The sequence below is a fragment of the Phascolarctos cinereus genome, unplaced genomic scaffold (assembly GCF_003287225.1).
Source record: "Phascolarctos cinereus isolate Bilbo 61053 unplaced genomic scaffold, phaCin_HiC Scaffold_1;HRSCAF=81, whole genome shotgun sequence".
In the NCBI taxonomy this organism is placed as follows: Eukaryota; Metazoa; Chordata; class Mammalia; order Diprotodontia; family Phascolarctidae; genus Phascolarctos; species Phascolarctos cinereus.
This window is the reverse complement of record NW_027555514.1, coordinates 84,066,456-84,088,728: the sequence shown is the minus strand read 5'-3', so window position 1 is coordinate 84,088,728 and position 22,273 is coordinate 84,066,456. Positions and strand designations below refer to the sequence as shown.

General features: G+C 34.4%; 1 protein-coding gene across 4 annotated transcripts in view; it reads left to right on the top strand.

The window, feature by feature from the left end:
- The window catches only part of UBE3C (ubiquitin protein ligase E3C), a 162,961-nt gene that overhangs the window by 32,166 nt on the left and 108,522 nt on the right, over positions 1–22,273 (top strand). For all 4 annotated transcript variants that reach the window (XM_021009644.2, XM_021009643.2, XM_021009642.2 and 1 more), the window contains exons 3-10: positions 4,516–4,590; positions 5,210–5,356; positions 5,812–5,927; positions 9,059–9,216; positions 12,389–12,542; positions 13,172–13,392; positions 13,978–14,132; positions 17,136–17,323. In XM_021009644.2, coding sequence (XP_020865303.1) covers positions 4,516–4,590; positions 5,210–5,356; positions 5,812–5,927; positions 9,059–9,216; positions 12,389–12,542; positions 13,172–13,392; positions 13,978–14,132; positions 17,136–17,323 — 1,214 coding nt within the window. The remainder of the gene's footprint in view (positions 1–4,515; positions 4,591–5,209; positions 5,357–5,811; positions 5,928–9,058; positions 9,217–12,388; positions 12,543–13,171; positions 13,393–13,977; positions 14,133–17,135; positions 17,324–22,273) is intronic.

Genomic DNA, 22,273 nt, shown 5'->3' with positions numbered 1-22,273 from the left:
CCTTCATTAAAAATATTTTATTGCTAAAAATGCTAACCATCACCTGAGTCTTCAGCAAGTCGTCAGCTTTTTCCTGGAGGAGAGTCTTAACTTGATGCAGATAGCTGCTGACTGATTAGGGTGGTGTCTGGGGCAATTTCTTAAAATAAGACAACAGTGAAGTTTGTCACATAGATTGATTCTTCCTTTCATTTGAGCATTTGGAGGCCATTGTAGGGTTATTAATTGGCATAATTTCAATATTATTGTATCTCGGAATAGGGAGGTCTGAGGAGATGGAGAGAGATGGGGAATGGTTGATTGGTGGAGCAGTCACACAGCATTTATCGATTAAGTTTGCTGTCCTATCTGGGTGTGGTTCATGGCACCCCTAAACAATTACAATAACAACATCAAAGATCACTGGTCACAGGTCACCATAACCGGCATCATGATAATGAAAAAATTTGAAATGTGAAAATTATCAAAATGTGACACAGAGACACAATGTGAGCACATGGTGTTAGAAAAATGGCACCAATTGACATGTTCGATATAGGGTAACCACAGACCTTCAATTTACTCATTCATTCGTTCATTCATTCATTCATTCATTCATTCAGGCAATTGGGGTTAAGTGACTTGCCCTGGGTCACACAGCTAGTAAGTGTCAAGTGTTTGGTCTGAGGTCGGATTTGAACTCAGGTCCTCTGAATTCAGGGCTGGTGCTCTATCCACTGCACCACCTAGCTGTCCTTCTTCAATTTATTAAAAAAAAAAAAAGCACTATCTGCAAAGCACAACAAAATGAGGTGTGCCTGTTCTTGACTGCAAATGAATGAATGAATGAAAAAAGCATTTATTAGACATCTGCCATATGTCAAGCACTGTGCTGAGTTCTGGGTATAAAAATGCAAACGAAAAGAAATAGTTCTTGCTCTCATGATGCTTACAGTCTAGCAGGGAGACCACACATAAAGTGGAGTGCTGGCCAAAGAGGGACATTCTGGTTTGAAAAGTTAGGAGGATGGTTAGTGGAATAATAGAGTAGTAGATAGACATACTCTTTCCAGGAACAATGTTAGAATTAATTTGCTTATAATTTCAGAATTGTAGTTCTGGAGTTGAAAGGGTAAAATCTTGTAGAAAAAGTAAGTGTATGAAATACATGTGTGACATTTATGAGTAATGTTTGCTCTACACAAACTTTTGAAAGCTTAGTTGACAAAATTTTGGATCAATTTTTTTTAAAAAAAGCATGACTTTTGAAATCTCTGAATGCCTTGGTTCTCAGTATTATCATTATTTATTAAATTTATTTCTTATTAAAATGTGTAGTTTTAAGACTTTTTTTCTGACAGTATTATGTAATTTTTTAAAAAGTGAGTAGATGGGAGTGTCACTTTTATGCTACCATACAGCTGACATGTATTTTGTCTATTCTTTATTATCTTAGTAGTTTCATGCTGTGTATGTGCCATAACCAACCTATTGCCTATAAGAAACATGTAAGATAATGTCTTTACAGCCATTGTTAAAAGTTTATAATGTATTTTTCTATCATGTTTTTTATGTATGTTATATAACATTCAAAAAGAATTTTTTTCCTGGTTGAGAAAAGGATACAAAATGCAAAACCCACAGTTTTGATAACTGAAAATTGCCAATTGCTTTGCAGTACTTTACTATATTGAGGGTGTTGTCTTTCTGGTTAGCTACTGAATGAATACATTAGACACATTCAGGTTTTAGTTGGGATTTTACATAGCTTGCATTTTAATTCTTTGGTTCTTTGCTGTTTCTATTAACCCATAGTATTATTTTAATAAATGTTATAATACCAACCTAATAAAAAAAAATTTCTTCCAGAACGCATTTTCAGATTTCAGGTTTTCAGGTGCTAGGTCCCAGTAGTTCCCTCCAGTACTGCAAAACTTAGGTTCTTCTAATAATTGAGTTTTTTTTTTCCACTAAATTTTCTTCCATATTTGTTTCAAATATGTCAGTTTCTTGTTCAGAGCCTCTACTTCTTTGGAAAGACCATCTTGTCTTCTAAGTTCAGTATTCTTATTATTCATCTTTTAAACATTTTTTTGACAGCTCTCATTTCTGAGCTAATGTTATTCCTACTTTAATCTTCTGATAATTTTGTTTCTCTTTTCAACCATTCTGGAGTTTCTCATTGTTTCATGATCTCTGAGGGATCTGCAGATTTCTTTTCGATGAGTGGTTTTTGCTTAATTTTCCTTCACAGTATGTAGACTTCTTCGTTGTACTTTGGCTTTTCTTTGCTTATTCTTTCTTGTATCTTTATGAGTTTTTCTACTGGCTTGTCTGCTAGTGAATATTTCCCTTGGAATTTTGTTTTTGTGAGCATTTCTATTTGTTGCTTTTCTCTGGATTTTCTTCTCACTCTTTGGCTCCTCTCCCTTCCACTGCTGCAAAGACCCATGAGACTGGCATTCTGTAGCATGCTTAAGGAGTTGGAGGGTGTTGGAATCTTACTGGGGTTCCTGACCAGAATAAGCTAGGGGATTGCGAGGATTAACTCAGTATGGTTTTCCAGATAGTCCCTGTTCTCTGCGGAATGAGAGTTCTTTGCCCTTTGGGAGACTATATATCCTGCATCTGAAAAACTGAAAAAAGGCCACTGGATTTAATAATTAAGAGATTTGTTGGTAACTTTGGAGAGAACAATTACAGTTGAGATGCATATTGAAAGCTAGGTTCCAAGTGGGAGCAAAGTAAGAAGAGATAGGGTAGATAGGTTTTTCTTAGGAGTTTAGCCAAAAGAAAAAGTTGTAGATGATAGTTTATGGAGATGGCTGTATTAACTAAAGACTTTTTTTTTTAAATGGTGAGGGAGAACTGGACACATTTGTAGGCAGCGAAGGTACCAGTGAATAAAGAGAGATGTGATGATCTAAAGGACAAGCCCTCCAAAGGAATTGGATTAGTGGTATAGGTAGAGAGCTTGCTGTGGCAGCAAGAATCACTTCTGTCATAGTTATGGCAGCAAAGTAGGAGAGAATGGGAGGCAAGATTGAATCAGCTAGCATTTAGTAAGTACCTACTTATGTGCCAGGCACTATGTTAAGTTTAGGGATTAAAAAAAGCAAAACAAAACCAAAAACCCAGTACTTGCTGTCTAGGAGCTTACAGTCTAATTGGAGGTGGGGTGGAGGAACAACATGCTAACAGTTATGTACAAACAAGATAGATACAAGATAAGTTGTGGGCATTCTCAGAGAGAAGGCACTGAGATTAAGGAAGACGAGATGGGCTTCTTCTGAAAGGTGGGACTTTAGCTAAAACTGGGAAGGAAGCCAGGGAAGCTGCGAGGTAAGAGATGAGGAGAGAAAGAATTCCAGGGTTGGAGAATAACCAAGTGAAAATGCACAGGCTTGGGAGATGGAATCTCATGTGTGAGTAATTGCAAGGAGACCAGTGTCACTGGATGGCAGAGTACATGGAGAGGGGAGCAGAGGGTAAGACTGAAAAGGTAGGGGGAACGGGAAAGGTATAAACATTTATTAATCACCTACTATGTGTCAGGCACTGGGCTAAACATTTTAGAGTATTATCTCATTTGATCCTCAGAACAACCCTGCCAGGTAGGCATTATTATCCTCATTTTACAGTTGTGGAAACTGAGAGTAATTTGCTTAAAGTCAGCTAGAAAGTGCCTGAGGTCTCATTTGAATTCATAGCTTCCTGATTCCAGGCCTAACACTCTAACTAACCCTTTGCCACTTGTCTACTTTGACAGCTGATTGGATATGGGAAGTTAGTGAGAGGATGACACTGAGGTCATGAGCCTGGGTGACTAGGAGAATGGTGGTAATAGGGAAGTTAGATAAAAGGAGGGTTTGGAGAATAGACAGTGAGTTCAGATGAAAGAAAGGGTTTAATGTGTAGAGTTTGGGAGAAGAAAAAGAGTTCATGATGGATTGCGTCAGTTTTGTTGGTAAGGTATGAGGCCTCTACTGAGTAGGTTGGTGGAAGAGATAGTATAGGTGACTTGAGAGGTTTGGAATAGAGGCCAAAAGGAGTGTGATGGAGAGTCAGTCATGGGGGAGCAGAACTATTGCTCTGTAGAGGTCAGGTGAGATAAGGGCTCTTGACCCACAGTTTAAGAAGTGCTAAAGGGGTCACAAGTGGAAAAAGTTTAAGAAGCCCTGGATTAGACAGTACCAATTTTTACTGTATTCAGTCATTGTTGTGTGACTTCTTTTAGGAGGATTTAGCAGAATAGCAGTAGTATTCTTGTACTGGCTTTGCTGTGGTGGAACCTTGGTCAAAGCAGTTAACCCCTTTTGATCCAGGTTCTTCATCTTTAAACTGTATAGTATGAGGGTATTTTGCCTACCTCACAGGGTTGTTATGAGAATTAAAAAATGAGATCACATATATGAAGGCTCTCTGAAACTATGAAACGTTTATAAAAAGAAAGGAATGTTGGTACCTGTATTCTTTTCATAACCATTTAACTTAAAATTCAGTTCCTACTAGTTGAATGATTGTTTCTTTATTTAGGAAGAAAGAAGAAGGCTGAAAAATGCAATAATTATTCAGTCCTTTGTCCGAGGTTATAGGGACAGAAAACAGCAAGTAAGTATTTTTTAATACTACAAAATATTTAGGAGAAAACATGTGTAACCCTTTACTTTGATATGACTTGGCTGCTGCTAGTAATGTTAGTTTCAAATCTATAAGCCTATTAAAATAAAAGTGAAGAATTGAGTTTTTTCCCTCACTAGAGTAGATTTAAGATTTTAAAATCAGAGCTGTTGTTTACATGTCATCTTTAAGTAAGATGTATTTTTAATTTCAACTTTAAAATGCTTTGTAATTATTTGTAATTATTATTTTTGCATCAGAGTACAAGTGAAAGTGAAATAGTATATAAGATGCTTTTCCTAAGATTTTATGAGGTAGTTTTTTTCTTAATTACCTAGCAGCAGTTTGAGGACAGATAACAAAATATAAACAGGTTAAAATTACATATAAACAGAACTGATAATAGAAGGAAGCTGTGGATGATTATGTTTTAGTAGGTATTTAAGAGCTGAGTATTACATCAAGTTTTTATTGAACTTCCAGAGATAAGATAACTTAAAGTAATAGCAACTTAATTGTTAATATTTCCCATAGTAATCAAAAAAGTTTAAAATTCATTTGAAACATAATTGAAAATTGGTATTTTCTTTTTCTTTTTTTTTTTTTAAAGTATTCTATCCAAAGAAGTGAATTTGATCAGTGTGCTAATTTGGCACAGTCTGGTGGAACTTTTTCTGTTGCTAATGGGCCCAATCTGACCCTTTTAGTTCGGCAGCTTCTGTTTTTTTATAAACAGAATGAAGATTCAAAACGTTTGGTAAGTTTCTACATAAAATTTCACAAAGTCTTCTTTTTGAAACAGCCTTTTTAAGTTGAATTGTTAATTGGATAATTAAGATATTGACCAACTCTTCTAACACATTCAGTAAAAATTTGGCTGTTTGGAACTGTTAGCCAGTTACAAGGTAAATCTAAGATTGACTTTTTGGCAGTAATAGTTTTATTTATCACATTTGCTAAAAACATTAATATCAATTTAAAGGCTGGTGATATTTAATGCTTTTATATTATTTTAAGATATAAACTTGATACCTATATGCTTAATAAATAAAAACTTTGTTTTATAGATTTATGTGCCTATAGGTGATTTATATCACTTCAAATTTTTTTGAGCTTTATCAAGCATACACAATATCTGGAAAATTACATATGACATCATAAAATGGTACTTAAATATTTTAAAATTAATTTTAAGTATGCATTTTGTTTCAGATATGGATGTGTCAGAATTTAATTAAACAAAGTTCTCAGTTCCTTAAGCAGCTGGATGGTCCTGACAGACTTACCTGCTTATTTCAAATAAAGAGGCTATTGGGCTTATGTTGCAGGTAAAGTACTTATCATTTAACTGTGTTTGTAATAGGATATTTTAATCTCTTTGCCTTAAAGTTTGTATCTTTCAGGATTAAAAAAAAAACCAACCCCAACCTTTTTTGAGGCTTTGAAATTTTTTCTTTTTTAGTGCTGCATAGGCTCAGGTTACAGAATGTAGACAGAAACATACCTGCAATGACTATACTTTATTTTGAGGAATCCATGGAAATACCTTGTAGACATCCTTATTTCCATAGAAAGAAGAAATTGGTTCATTGTTATTGAGGGAATCTCCTCAGTGACACTTCTGATTAGAGTCTGTTTAAAGTCACTAATGGGGTTGCATTCAATTGTTGCTTTAAGGTAGGTCTTTTTTTTTTGCTGTTAATATACCTATGTGAACCATAAAAACTTGTCAGCTTCCATGTCTTTTAAATTTAATTTAGCAGTGAACTGAACTGCATTTGATCTGTATGCATAGTTCTTCTGAATATGCATGTTCATGAGAGAGAAATACAATATGTAATAACCATTTAAAAATCCTTTCAGTCTGTGCCTTTTTTGAATGCTAGATTTTTTTTTTACAAAATCCAAATATGAACATTAGTAATATAGTCTCTCAGGAAATCTTATTTAAAAGTCAAAATCCATTTCCTTAAAGATGTAAACCAAGTATTTCATTAGGTCTGCTCTTAGAAACAATCTTTGTAGCCCTTAGATGACACACATATCTTTGGAATTAATTGGTCTTTCCAGAGAGGCTAGTTACATAGTCCTATTACAGTTCCTCAGGTAAATTGAAATTGTGGGGAGGCAGAAATCGACATGGAACCATAAGGTGAATAGTTCAATTTGAAACATTTATTGAGATAAGCTATAAAAAGTTATTACCCTCCCTTATCTTTTGTTGCTTGTCAAGGAGTTTCAAAACAAAACATGCTATTTATATTTGCTGGAACTAATGTGTCTTTGAAGATGATAATCTTTAAAATATAATTTAAATACTTGGTATTTCAAAATAACAATGATTGTTTTTCAGGCTTTCTGAGATCACAGTATTGCTTCCTATATATCTGAAAATATATTGACTATAAATTGGTCCTTTTCCTCTCATTTTTTATTCTGAAGTAATGAATTCAATAAAGATTTTCAGGTATACACAGTCCTACACTAAGCACTGTGGTAAAATGCCAAGGGAGACATTTTTCTTTCCTTTATAGATTATAGTCAGACTAGGTTCTTAAATTCCATACATTTTCTGAATTATTGTTAGAGCAGAAGCTTAGTCCATCAAAACAAAAGTCACATTGAAAATACTGCACAATTATTGCACCTAATATTCTATTCTCAATTTTAGCACTTAATTATTTTCTGAATTTTTGTGTATGCTTTGTCTTCCCTTATTGCTGATAGTATTCCCTTCAAGGTTACCCTTACTCTACTCTGTATTTGTCTTATAGGTTCTAATTTCTATGCCTTGTCTTTTCCATAGAATAGAAGTTCCTTAAAGTTAAAGACTGTTGTGTTTTTACTTTAGTTTATGCACAAACATGCATTTGCATGGCAAAAGTATTTTCAAAGTGCTCAATATTGACAAAACTGTTGACTTTACATTTCTGAATACATTTATTGGTTTCTCTGTAATTTGTGAGTTTCCTTGCCGTGGTGCAGAGATCCAACTTGATCATCAGTTTTGATGTGGTCAGTGATGATCATAAGTTTTATCATTTCGTTAGTATTATGGCAGATAGCTTCTAGCCTTGGCACTGAGAAGCAACTCCAGTAAGTTTCTGGGAGCATAATAATGAAAGTATTCAGAAGATTCATATAGCTCATGTCCAAGTTAAGATTTAGATGGGCCATAAGCTTCTTGTGAAAGTCATGAACAATTGTAGGGAGGACCACAACTAGAAAGTTAGAAAAATTTGGGGCCAGCACATTAATATATTTATTACCTTTCTCAGGGATCTTAACATTTTTTTCAATTGTCTGGAAGCAAGCATCTGGATAGGTCATTTGTAGCCGACTAGTTTAAGATCAAGTTTTCTTTGATATACTTTATTCCACAGTAGCATGTATCATCCTGTTGAATTGCAGAATGTTTGTGTAGGTATGCTTCTCCAAGGAACAGACCAGGATTTATAAATGCTAGTCCAAAATACATTTACTAACATGACGTTCTTCCAGCCAACTGGTACTACTTCATCTGGATCCTTGCATTCCACACTGAGCATTTAGAGAGATAATAAGTGCATCCTCGACACCCCTGGCCTCTTTTTTCTTATCTTCCGTTAAGCCCACCATTGCCACATTGTGGCTTCTTCGCTGCTGTCTGCCTATGAGGGGTGGCTGTGAAGCTGCCTGCCTAATGCTGCCTGGGGCTCAAGTAAGGGGCTCTGCTCAGTCAGCAGAGCAATCAATTTGCCGTGTACCACTTGTCCAAACGTTGGTTCTGAATTCTGCCTCTGCCTACTCACTATCCTCTTGCTGCTGCTGCTGCTGCTGCTGTTGCTGTGGTGGCAGTTCTTGCTCCTGTCCCAGCTTCTGCGGCAGCAGACCCACTGATGGAATTTGGAGTCAGAAGAACTGGTTTTAAATACTAGCTCTACCATTTTTAGTAACTTTTTTGATCTTAGGGAAACTACCTAACCTCATCTGTAAACTACGTGTTGATCTTTAAGTTTCCTCCTATTCCAAGTCCTATGATCTTGTGAATGTGGTCTGTACCTCTGTCATAAAACCTTTGAAAGGAAAAACAAAATGATCTACAGGAAAAAGATATGAAGTGTTAGAAAACTGTCCTGAAAGGGTTTTTTTTAAAGACATTTTTTCAGATGAAACAATTTTTGATTTTTAATGTCGCTGTTGATTTTGCCTTTCTTATATTCTTTGATTCTCTTCTTGATCATCCCACAGTATAACTCCATAACTTCAGGTTGTACTTAGCTTTTATAAAAACTAGATTTTGGTGGGGGAAAGAAAAGCAGCATACTGGGCCAGAGTGAAAGTTAAAACATCTACCTTTTGGAAAGAGTCTGGATTTTGAACTAGTAAATGAAAATGTTCTGAATTTTATGAAGTCTTTTGTTATATATGATGGAGTTCCTGCTATTTAGTAAATGTGTTAATTATGTTTCCTTTACAGGTTACTACAGAACTGTAATGATGACAGTTTGAATGTTGCACTTCCTATGAGAATGCTTGAGGTATTTTCATCTGAGAATACATATTTACCTGTTTTGCAAGATGCCAGCTATGTGGCATCATTAATTGAACAAATTTTGCACTACATGATTCAAAAAGGTCAGTAATAGATGGAATAGGAGTACTGTAGTCATTTTGATATGTATAAATAAATGCAGGCCATTATCTAACCACATTTAAAAATAGATTTAAATCAATTATATTTAAACACTGGCTGCTTTAGAAATGTTGTCTTGTAAAAAATTATTAAAGATACTTTGTTGAAGAGAGTACTATATAAGATAAAATTTTGACCTTCACTGTGTTCTTGACCTTTTTTTTTTTTGAGAGATAGGAAGGTCTCAGATTTATTTTCTTACATCTTTGAAATGAGGCCATGTTTGCTACTCCAGATTCTGTTTATGCTTTCAGCTTTGGCTGAAAAGACTCAAGATATACTGTAACTGTCAAAAGATGACACTGATTTCTGTTTGTGATGTAAGGGAATTAATTTCAGAAAGGCAGCCTGGTGTTTTAGAGAGGACACCTAGATGCAAGTCTTGATGCTACTGTCATTTGTTAGTCACATAATTGGAACAAGGCTTTTAACCTCTTTAAGCATCAGTTTTTTCATCTGCAAGATAAGAGTAATAATACTTTGTAAAATATATAATCCTTTAAAAAGTGGAAAATACTATATGGATGTGAATTCCCATGATCACTTTAATAGTGTCACTGTAGGTATTACACACACATGCAAGAGATATACACACATTTATATATATATAGTTAAATACATATATTTACACACACTATTAAATACTGTATACATTTAAATATAAGGCTTAAAAATGTTTAAAATACATACTACATATACATGTGTGTGTATCATTATAGGAAATTATATACCTATATACCTTGATTTAACAGGTTAGTATCCTGTTAAAAACTAGACCTTATCAGAGAAATCCTGAAAGAATGGCATAATAATATCTCAGTTAACAAGAATGTGTCAGGAATAGGGCATTGTGTACTAATTTAATGCATGGCTATTTCTAGTATGGCTTCTTCTAAAATGCTTTTTTTGAGTGTACAAATTGTATTTGCTGATTTATCAGGGTTCAAAAAAGTGGCATTAGGTAAATCAGCTGGAGAAGCAATAGACTTTGAAAGAGTTGTCCTTAATATATAATGAGTTAGGGAAATTTCTAAAAAGTACTGAGATGATTGGAAAAAACCTATTAGAGTTAGTGATGAAAATATAATTTTGCAAGAAATTTTTGATTTTCTTAGGCAGTAGGAAGCTAAACTAAATTTAGTAGATTTATCTTTTTTTTCTCCCCACTACACTTATTTAACAGTGTTAGCTGTGTGGATGATAAGAACTAATATCATTTGAGTGCCTATTTTTCTTTGGTGAGGCATTTGGGGTTAAATGACTTGCCCAGGGTCGCACAGCTAGTAAATGTCAAGTGTCTGAGGCTGAATTTGAACTCAGATCCTCCTGACTTCAAAGCGGGTGCTCTGTCCACTGCACCACCTAGCTTCCCCATGAGTGCATATTTTTCAATGTATGTTTAGGTTTATGTTTGAATATAAGAATGAATAATAACAGGCATGAGAATTATGCTTTGTCCTAGTTTCAGTGAGGTAGGTGGAACAACTATTGCCCATGAGAGAAACCAAGTTCATGAGAGATTAAGCCACTTACCTTTTCTCACATACAACCAGCATCTAATTCAGGTTTGGCACTCTTGAACCCACTCTTTTCATTTTGTCTTGTTATCTCATTTGATATCATTCAATTAAAACTGCTTCCAAAATCTTTGTAGTATAGCTTTCTTCCATTAGCCTTTAAAACATAAATTGCTGTCTGAAAATATTAGTGCTTAAAACTGTACCATTTTATAGTTTGTGTATTTTCTGGTTACATAATGTTATAACTCACAACAAAGCCCTTTATAAATTACAGCTTCAATTTATGTATTTGCTATTCCAGTGATGTTCATAATAAATGCCTTTGATGATATAAATATTATTAAAACTGATTCTTTTGAAGCATAGATTTAAGAAGTGTTCTTTCCATGTAATTTAAAAATTCAGCAGCTATTTTGACTTTTATACTCTCCTTGTAAAAAAGGGTTTTTTTAGCTCTTTTTTTCTGATTTCAAATGTGAATATAATGGCATGTCAAAATGATGTTATTTTTAGATTTCTGTTTGTATATAGGTATTTAATATTATGTAAGAATATAAAATACGCAACATCAAAACAATGTTTTATTTAGCTTAGTATTCTGTTTTTAGTATAGACACTAGAAGACATTTTGACCTAAAATAATTATGGGTAGTTCATTTACTTATCTAATGTCATGTTAAAATCTTTAAGGGAGGTTAAAATCTTAGCTCTGTCTTTCACTATTTGGGTGACTTGGGCAAATTACTTAACTTTCTTTGACCTTAGTTTCCTTCTCTGTGACAAAAGGAGGATGAACTAGATATTCTCCTAGGACTGTCTGAAAATCATCTATGTAATTACGAAGCATTTTTTGGTCACATCTTGTCAAATAGACTATTAGTACTTAATGTTAAAAAAATCCCAGCATACCCAGAAGCAGAATTCAACAACAACCAAAAACTAGAATAATAGTGGATATAATAGCTGACATTTTTAGAACACTTAAAAGTTTCCAAGGCCCTTTTTTTAATAATTCTATTCACTTTATTGTGCATTATGCTTTTCACCCCTGTGGAAACAGTGTCAAACTTCTTGGTGAAATTGTGATGATAGGTTTCTAGTATGAAAGTATCATGAGGTTTACTAACTTCATGAGATGCTTTTACAAGCCACATCTGATTCATGAAATTATAGCCATGCTTCTTATATATATTACTCAGAGATTATGTAATTTGGGTAAATGACATTTTGCAGAATTGATGCTTGTTACATTTAAATGCCAAAGTATATGTACATAGCAATTCTATAAAAAATAAACTTTAGAAAAGGTGATGGCAGGTTTATAAATAATTTTTTCCACTTTAAAGACATGCTGGTGCCTCCAAAAACCTATCCCTACAAATCCGGCCTCAGATCAAACACTTGACACTTACTAGCTGTGTGACCCTGGGCAAATCACTAAACGCCAATTGCCTTAAAAAAAAAAGTATCCAAAAACCTATCCCTAGCTTAAATGGACTATGTATAGACTTATGATAGAACTTAATTATTGAGATTTTTTTGCAACCCAATTTTAAGTTTTAGATATTTAATTATGTAATTTTGCTTCTTTCAGGATATTACAGGTCCCTTTATTTGTTAATTAATAATAAACTTCCATCAAGTATTGAATATTCTGATATATCTCGAGTTCCTATAGCAAAAATTCTACTGGAGAACATTCTGAAACCATTGCACTTTACTTATAGCTCCTGTCCAGAAGGCGCAAGGTAAAAATTGGAAATGTGCCTAAGTTTTGTGGTTTTATAGCATCTACACTAATTGTATGACTTTAGGGCAAGTTTGTCATTCTGTACTTAAGTTTCTTAAATTTTTAAAAAAGATTTGACTAGATCATCCCTTTAATCTCTCCCATGTTTAAAATTTTAGGATTTTATGATTCTAAGAATAATTCTTCCTTGGAAGGTTATGTGTTTTTTGTTTTTTGCTTTTTTTTCCTATGATACTTATCATCTGTATGACCATGTGTCAGTTACTTAAACTCTTAGAAGCTGAGTTTCTTATAGTGTAAAATTGAAGTATAAAATGAAAATAATATTTTACAACCAAGCTCAAAGGATTGTTGTGAGGGAAACCTTCGTAAATCTTAAAAATTCTATTTTCTAACACTTAATAGTTCCTATAGAAACATGAAAAAATGTACCTGGTTTAGTAGTGAAAGGATAGAATGTAGTTCACTTTATAGTGAACTAATTTGAAATATTAGATGGATTAATCTGGGTTAATTTAGGATTAATGGATTACATAGAAATATTTTGGAATGTAATTTTGTTCGGGGAATTTATGATAAATTTATGTTTAGATTTTGTTTCAAATAATATTTTTTTCTATTTTTCAGACAACAGATTTTTGCGGCCTTCACAGAGGAGTTTCTGGCAGCACCTTTCACAGATCAAATTTTTCATTTCATCATTCCAGCATTAACAGATGTACAAACTGTTTTTCCATATGAACTTTTTCTGAATGCATTGTTGTTAACAGAGAGTAGATGTTCAAAAAAAAGTGACAGAGCACCGTGGCTTTTCTACTTCGTTTTAACTGTTGGCGAAACATATTTGGGTATGAAGAAAATACTGTATATTTTAACAAATAGCTGCGGATCAGAAAGTCCAGCCTTAATCTATTGACCTAGAAGTAAGAGTCAAGGAAATAGAGAGGGTTTGGAAGTGTATTGGAGGATATCACTTTGTAAAAGGTTGTTACCCTTAAAGAAGGTGATGTTCTAGTGGGTTAGTTGTTTTGATTTAGAATGTATCACTAATGAAAATTTTGTGATCTTGTATGAGCATCTGGTTTAGCAAATACTATTTTTTTTAGGACCATCGAGATCAAAGCAAAGTATTTTCCAGTATGACGAGTGTACTGTTATATGCTTCTGGAACTTTTTTTTAATCCCTCATATGCTAAATCTTTGAATTTAATTCTAGCCCCGGTTTTGACATTTCTTCATTTTTTTTAACAGTAATGATTTTATTACTGTTTTAAATATCATTAGTTAACATACATAAATGCTTAGATGTTTAGAGCTGTTTAGTTCTGGTCAGAAATTTTTCTTGAGTGTAAGAAAAATACATAACCTTAACCAGGGTTTTCCAGTGTTTTGTGATTTTAATTATATTGTTTTAATTGGTTGTTTTAACAAAGGGACTCTCTCTGAGGAAGGACTACTTGTGTATTTAAGAGTACTCCAGACCTTTCTTTCTCAGTTGCCTGTTTCAACTGTTGGTGCAGACTCTCAAGATACTACCAGTGACTCCGAAGATGAAGATGAAGAGATTGATAGCATGATGACCAAACCTGTAAGCATTATGGAGTTGCCTAGAAAAGCTAAAGTTTGCTTACGTGTGTGTGTGTGTGTGTGTGTGTGTGTGTGTGTGTGTGTGTGTGTGAGAGAGAGAGAGAGAGAGAGAGAGGCAGAGAGAGAGAGATGTTCTAGGTGACTACACAAAAAATTGGGTGTGTTATTTTTGAAAGGGCTATTTCTCAATTAGTAGTGTTGAAGTATTTTTATTTGGACTAGATAATTATACAGATAAATGCTTTATATTTAGTCCTACAAAGTAAACATATAGTCCTAAAAGTAGACCTGGAGGGCACTGTTGGGTATGAATTGGCTAAATCATTTATTTAGCAACTTGGAAGAAGACAAGAGTAAAAATATTATTAAAGAAATGTATGACAGAAAGAAAATGTAGGCTGGTCACATGGTACAGATAAGGGATGATCGATAAATAGCTAGATTTTTCCACTGTTACTCTCTTGAGATCAGGAAAAATCAAGGAAGGCCTTTAGTACATTGGGTCAACTCAGCTGTGTTAAAGAAGGGACATAGACAAGAGGCATATAATGGGTGGGCATGCCCAGATCAGTTGCTGTCTGGGTCATTAAAAGCAACTTCCAATCAGTGAAATCATAGATCTATTTAAGTGTAGTCCTATAATGAATAAGTTATACCTTTAGAATTCGTCATTTTGGGGAGGTTAATTATCAGAACACCATTTTTGCTTATTTATGTGCCTCTACTATTATAAATGAGAATTTTTGCTTAGCTACTGGATGTAAGGGACCAGAGCAGCTGCAAACCATAGTTACAATAATAATAATTATTAAAATTTTTTTGGTGAGGCAGTTGGGGTTAAGTGACTTGCCCAGGGTCACACAGCTAGTAAGTGTCAAGTGTCTGAGGCCAAATTTGAACTCAGGTCCTCCTGACTCCAGGGTCAGTGCTCTATCCACTTTGCCACCTAGCTGCCCCAAGATTTTCTTAATTCACCTAAATTTCTCACTTACCAAAAGGCACAATTCTGTGCCTTTAGTCTTCAAAAGTTGTTAGGATATAAATAACATTTCTTTTTAGAAGGAAGTTATATAAATTCTTAATATTAAAATGTCTTCTGAATAAAGAAATTCCAGTTTTGATATTATATAGCTGTACAGATCTTTTCCGTGTCTGAAGATGAGGGTACTGACAGTGACCACTGTTACTGAGTATAGCTAGAAGAATGAAGATTAAAAATTCTTTTTCTTGTGTGTGCAGAAATATCACAAAAATAACTATTGTTTGAAGCCTAAAATGGAAAAAAAGCACTCACACTGAGGTTAAGTAACTTGCCCAAGGTCACATAAGTAGTGATGGTGATTAAATTAGTGACAGTGCAGTTAGCAAATCAGCCAAAGTGTCCAGTTTGTGTTCTTGAAAACATTTTCAGAAGTCTCTTTACTTTGTGTGTTCTTATATTTAGTGGAATCGATGATTGGGGATCTTCAGATATTTACTTGGCAGATTTTACTCAAAAGAGCTAACTTTTTTGAGTGTTATTATATTACCAAAAAAGATAAATTGAACCTTTTGTTTTCTGCTTGTCATTTGAATTTTAAAAATACAGTATACACTGTGTGACCCTGGGCAAGTCACTTAACCCCGATTGCCCCAAAAAGCAAAAAAAAAAATACAGTATACAAAATTCAGTCTCTGTAGCATAATGATATTTTGTTTTGGAACATTGTTTCTGAATAAGTTCGTAATAGATATTCTGTTAATTTTCTTATCTGCTGGTTTGCTACAGTATGGCTTTACAAGAAAGGATTTTTATTAAAACAAAATAATGACTAGAGTGTTAGACACAAGCCTCTATCTGCTTAGAGAATAGTGTTGCTATGTAATATAGATCTTGTAATAGAAAATATTAAATGTACTCATTCGATCAGTTAGCATTTATGAAGTGTCTACTACATGCTGGGCACTATGTCAGATGCCAGGGAGACAAAGATAAAATTGGAACAGCCCTTTTCATCAAAGCATTTGTTCTCCATTAGGGGAAACAACATGCACATATACAGCAACCTGTAAAATAGTTACCACATAAATACAAAGCGATTTTGAGAGAGCGCTAATGACTGGGAAGAATCAGGAAAAACTCCTTGTAGAAGGTGGCAGTTGAAGTGAGTATTGAAAGAAATGAGGGATTTTGAGAGCTGAAGATGAGAAAACAGGCTGTGTTTCAGGTGTGGAGGGCACCAATACAACGGCATGTAAACAGGAAATGGGGGGTGGCCTGTGTAAAGACCAGTGAGAAGCTGGATTGACTGCAGAGTTTGGGAAGAGAGAATAATGTACACCATGGTTGGCAAAGCAGGTCAAGGCCAGGTTGTTAAAGCTTTAAATGTCAAATAGAAAAGTTTATATTTGCTGTTAGAAGTGATAGGGACTGTGAGAGTTTGAGTAGGCAGTAAGTAACACTGTCAGACTTGGTTTTAGGAAAACACTTTGGCAGCTGTGTGGATGGTGGATGGGAGTGGGGTAAGACTAGAGACAAGGAAGTCAAATAGGACACTTTTGAAATAGACCAGGTGATATGTGGCCACCCTATGGGTCCTTAACTAGGGTGGTAGTTATGTGAGTAGAGATAAAAGGATGTGTTAGTAGCAAGAAAGGGATGTATTTGAGAAATATTTTGAGGTAGAAATAACAAAGAATTGCCAACTAATTGAAGATTGAGAGTGAGTTAGAGTTAGCAGTCAAGGATGACTCCAAAGTTGTGAACTGGGTGATTAGAAGAATGATGGTATCTGGAACAGAAATAGGAAAGTTTGGAAGAAAGTTGTATTTGTGGGGAGATGTCTTCCCATCTATAAAATGGGAATCATAATGTTGTTAGAAATATTTCACTGACATACTGTGATGATGATTTATTAGAGAAAAAGATTAAAGGATCACAATGTGCTACTTATGTATACTAAAAACACTGGTTAATTTCTAACAAAGCATCATTAATGTGTTTTTTTTTCTGGTGCGTTTTTAGGGTGATGGTAGAATATCAGTGCAGTACATAATAGAGGAGTGTCTAAAAAAGTTGGATACAAAACAACAGACAAACACCCTACTAAATATGGTGTGGAGGGATTCAGCCAGTGAAGATGTATTCACTATGATGGCATCTATCTGCCACACATTAATGGTGCAACACCGAATGATGGTGCCAAGAGTCAGGTAAGTATAATCCAGTGTTATCATTAAGGGAGCAGATATAATTCTGGTAAGGCAAAAATGAAGCTTTGGTTGTGAGCTTCTAGTGTGTACATCAAATTTAATGGTCCAAGTATTTTATAGGTAAACTAAAATATTTGTTTTAGAAGCAAGTGAGCATTGTTTGTATTATTGCTTCCTCTAAGTGAGATTGGAAATAGATTCAGATCTTCTAACAGATTTCTTCTGTTAATTTCTGGGCATTCATGAGAATGGAGAAAAGGGTTTAGTGTGTACTTTACAGAAAATGTTGCCTTAATTCCGTTTAAAAATACAGGATTTTATTACTGCTGATTCCTATACTGTGGGAGTTGACTTATGAGAGGTCTTTTTGTCATGGCTTTTTTCGTAGCTACAGTTTTGTCAGTTTGGCTGACTTTTTAAATTTAAATGTCATTAGAAGGTCATCAGCGACTTTTTTTTTTAAATTTAGACCCAGTGGCTTGTTCATAAATAGACTAATAAATTTCTAGTTTACCTTGAATTGAATTTGCTCTTGAATATTTCCTGGACCTCTTTCCCTTTTTTTCAAAACTCTTTGTAGTAAGCTAAATTTTAAAAATACAGTGATATATTTCATTCACTGCTTTATTTATCTAGCTACAATTTAATTTTTTCCCCACATTTATTGTATTTGTCAAAGAATCTGTATCGCTTGAGCTTTGTATCCTTTCTTTGTTATGGTTCAATATTTGAGGATTCCAAAATAAGCTCATGACTGAACTCTCTTCTTAATTGGTGCCTGAGTTATTGTGACCTGTGACTGAAAAGCCATGATGTACATAATATTTTTCCCTGTCCAATATCAGTTGCTGAAGAAAAATTGATAATTTCCTATTTAAGTATAGTGGAAAAAATTTACTACTCAGAAATGATGTGTGCATGTGTGGCTGAAGTGGTGTGTAGTTTGCAGACCAGAAATTAATAAAATCCCTTCATCAATTAAATGTTTTATGATTCCATCAAATGAATTAAATTGCCCATTGCAGTTAATAATTATTAGGGTACAGCATATCCATAATGAATCCTTTACTATTTATGTAAAATATATCTCACTGACCATAGAATGTGAGATGTTTCACTTACTTGAGAAAGCACGCATTGAGATGAAATGAATGTATGGAAAGCATCATCAGTTGAAACTGCCTTGTAAACAGTAATACAGCAAACTAATTAGGTGCTATCTTAGCTTACTGGTGTTTATTGCTATTGGAGGAAGTAAGATGTCAGTGAAACTGTGATCCCGTGATTAGGTAATTAGCTCTTTGTAGACTGATTGTATTAGAGCAGGATGTGAGATTGAGGATCCTTGCAGCTGAACTGGGACACTTACCTTTATTGTTGCAGAGTCCATTGCCTTGTATGGTAGTTACTGGATTTAAATGCATCAATGCTCTGACTTGAGGTTTACTATTGAACTGTTTCTAGAAGGTGCATAATGAGTAAAGAAACCTTATATATAACCTTAATTTTATGAGTACAGCACCTATTTCCTCTGAGAAACTACTCTTGGAATTTTATTTATGGTTCAGATATATTCGGTTTTGAGTGTTTGAATGTCTTTCATGGCATGATGGTACGATTCACTTTAGCTGGCTGTTAGACTTGCAGTAGAACTTCGTTTAAAACATATACACATAGAAAGATGATGGGAAAACAGACATACACCACAAATGTGTTGCTTTTCTAGAATATTTAGTGATTCTGTAGGTCCTGCTTGGTCATGATAATTGATCTCCTTTTCTCATTTTATATTCTTCTTTGCAATAAATATTTATTAAAACTTTATGTGAGGTTAAACTCTCCATGTCTTCATAATACATTTCAGAGAGACATTTTCAAAAATAGAACTTTAAAAAAAATTTAACTCTCTAATTTGATTCTGTTTCTAGTTAGAACTGCTCATTTGTTTCCATTTATTTGTACTGTGTTTTTATAAAAGGTTGAGGAAAGTATTATTTATAGTATGTGTAATTTTAGATGTTAGGGATAGTTAAATGAATCTTCAATTCAGGATACTCTTGCAATGAGAAATAAGTCTTCAAAATCTCATTTTGTTTAGCAGTTTGAAAACTACTGTAAGTAGTTACTTAGGTTTGAAAAAAAACTTAATTTTTTTTAGTGATTTTTAAAAAATATGTAAAATAGCTATTTATCAAGTACCTTTTTAACTAGATAACCTGTTGGGGGAAAATTAAATTAGTTATTTAAAGGCAGCTTATTTGAAAAGAAGAATTAATTGCACCTTTTTTTGGAAATTATGAAAGCCAGAATTTTACAAAAGTTATGTCTTTAGAGTTTTTACTGAGTGTATTCAGTTAAACCAATTTATCATCATAATTATTGAGAGACATAGGATAAGATTCTTAGAGTCAGGAAGACTTGGGGTTCGGGTTTTGTCTCTGACATTTACATATTGGCTCTGTCACAATGGGAAAGTCACTTAACCTCTGAGAATGCCAAGACAGCTCCTCAGACTAGAAATCTTTAGACTTCAGACCCCATTTATATCATACCAGGAGATCCCTGCAAGAATGAAATCACAGACATGGAATGAAAGTACAGGATAGGAGACTGAGCATGAACCTTGGCTCTTATTGGTCGTGGGACTCTGTGGAGAAGAGCATTCCCTACTATTACAGGTTAGCAGCTTGTCTACCACTTCATTATCTCATGATGCACTTTTTTCTAAATCTATTGATGTAAAATTGATAAATCTACATTTTTTTATAAAGTCAATAGATCGCATAAAAACAGATCAAGCCTGAGATTAATACAGATTCTAATACCATCTACGTTTATTCAGATTATATTTTAAGTTAAAGTATAAGCTCCTTGAGAGAGCATAATCAAGCATAACATTGATTTAATAAAATTTTACGTAAAATAATTTAGTCTAAATTTGCTGGTTTTCATAGTCTACCAATAACATAAATTTTGAATATTCTAATTACTGCTGATTCAAGCAGTTGAGTCATCTTTAATATACTTTAATAGAACTGTGATTTCAGTGACCTTTTCCAACAGTGTGGGTCATGCTACTTCCATATGTGACTCTAGTAAATGACCCCATAAATTCTCAGGGTGTCTATCTACTATTGAGGTCCTCTAGGACTCAACAATGTGATCAGCTCATCTGTTATACCTTCCTTTTCTTATGTGGCCATCCTACTTTTTTCCTCGGTCATACATCTCGTTTGTATGCTATGCTACTTTTTGGAAGTATATTGCAGCTTTGTTTATAGTGCTCTATCTAAGGTTACAAGTGTTCTCTTAATTGCCAGCTCTAATGGGTTTTTTTTTCATTGTTCTCATTTTGCATCCTTCTTGGTCTTCTGCAGCCTTTGACACTGTCGATCATCTCCATTTGGATACTCTCTCCTCTCTAGGCTTTTGTGACACTGCTCTCTGCTGATTCTCCTCCTACCCTTCTGACTTTTTCTATCTCCTCTATTAGATTTTCATCCAGGGAATGCCCACTAACCATGGATAGCCTTCGAGGCTCTGTCCTGTACCATCTTCTGTCTGTATTGTTTCAGTACAGGCCGATGAGATCACCTCCTATAAATTCAGTTATTGCTATGCAAAAGATCCTCCTATCTATTTATCCAAACCTACACTCTGCTCACCTCTAGTCTCTCAGTTCTTGTCTGTTGGACATGTTGAACTGGATGTGCTTTAAATATATCCAAATATATCAATATATCCAAAACTGAACTCATCTTTTCCTCCTAAATCCTCCCCTCTTCTAATTTGTCTATTACTATCGAAGGTGGCATCATCTGCCCAGTCATGAAAATTTGCAGCCTATGTGTTTAACTCCTCATTCTCTCTTAAAGTGCACTAAGACTTTTGGGATACCCTGTATATAATCTTTTGGCTTTTAAAACCTTTCATAACCTGGCCCCTTCATACCTTTTGTCAGCTTGAAATAAAGAGCACCAAAATAGCAAAAAGTAGGATCTTTAATTGAGGCAAAGGAATTGTAATTCAGGACACTCCATAGCATAGAAGTATTGGAGAGCCTTCCCTTTGAAATCATCTCCAGTTTATCATTTATATATACATATACATACATGCACACACAATAGTTTGCATGTTGTCTAACCCCATTAGATTGTGAAATCATGCCATATTAGCTCACTTCCCTCATTGGTGAGTTCCTCCTTAGGCCTCTACTTTGAACTGGGGCCCAGCCTGGCCACCTTTTATTTCCATCCTGGATCTGCCTTCTGACTTTCTAGACTTTGACTTTCCTTGTCCTCCTGTGAGTACCTTCCCCACCTTCACCTTACTTTTCAGCCTCCTTTTATATATTGTCTTCTGTCGTTAGAATATAAGCACCTTGAGGGCAGGGACTAGCTTTCTTTTTGCTTATATTTGTAACCACTATGCAGGCTCTGTCTGTAGTACCCAGAGTAAGTGCCAGATAAATACTTGTTACTACTTTGTGAACTCCTTGAAGGTAGGGAACTAGTTTCACTTTCTTTTGGGGGGAGAAGTGGGAGGTAAGTATCCTTAAGTGCTTAGCCCATTGCATATAGTCGGTGCTTAATAAATGCTTTCAGACTTGACTTAGATAATCCTGCAAGTTTTCATTGTTTTTTGGTTCACCTAAAATTTTGGCTTTTTGGAGATTGTGATTCAGCATACATATGGATTATATTCACTCAAATATCCTGTCCTCCCAGTTCCTCAGTTTACTCATTTTCTTTTCATAGCCTATTCCTCTACCACCTCACTTAGGTGATCTTGCCATCAGACTCAAATGTACCACTTCTATAGTTCATAGCCATAGAGCATTGCTTATCCTAAGCTTCTCTGTGAAATTAACAGGCACGATTAAAAAAAAACAACAAAGCGCACAATCCATTATTATTTCAAAAAGGGGCTTGAGATTGTTGAATGTACTAT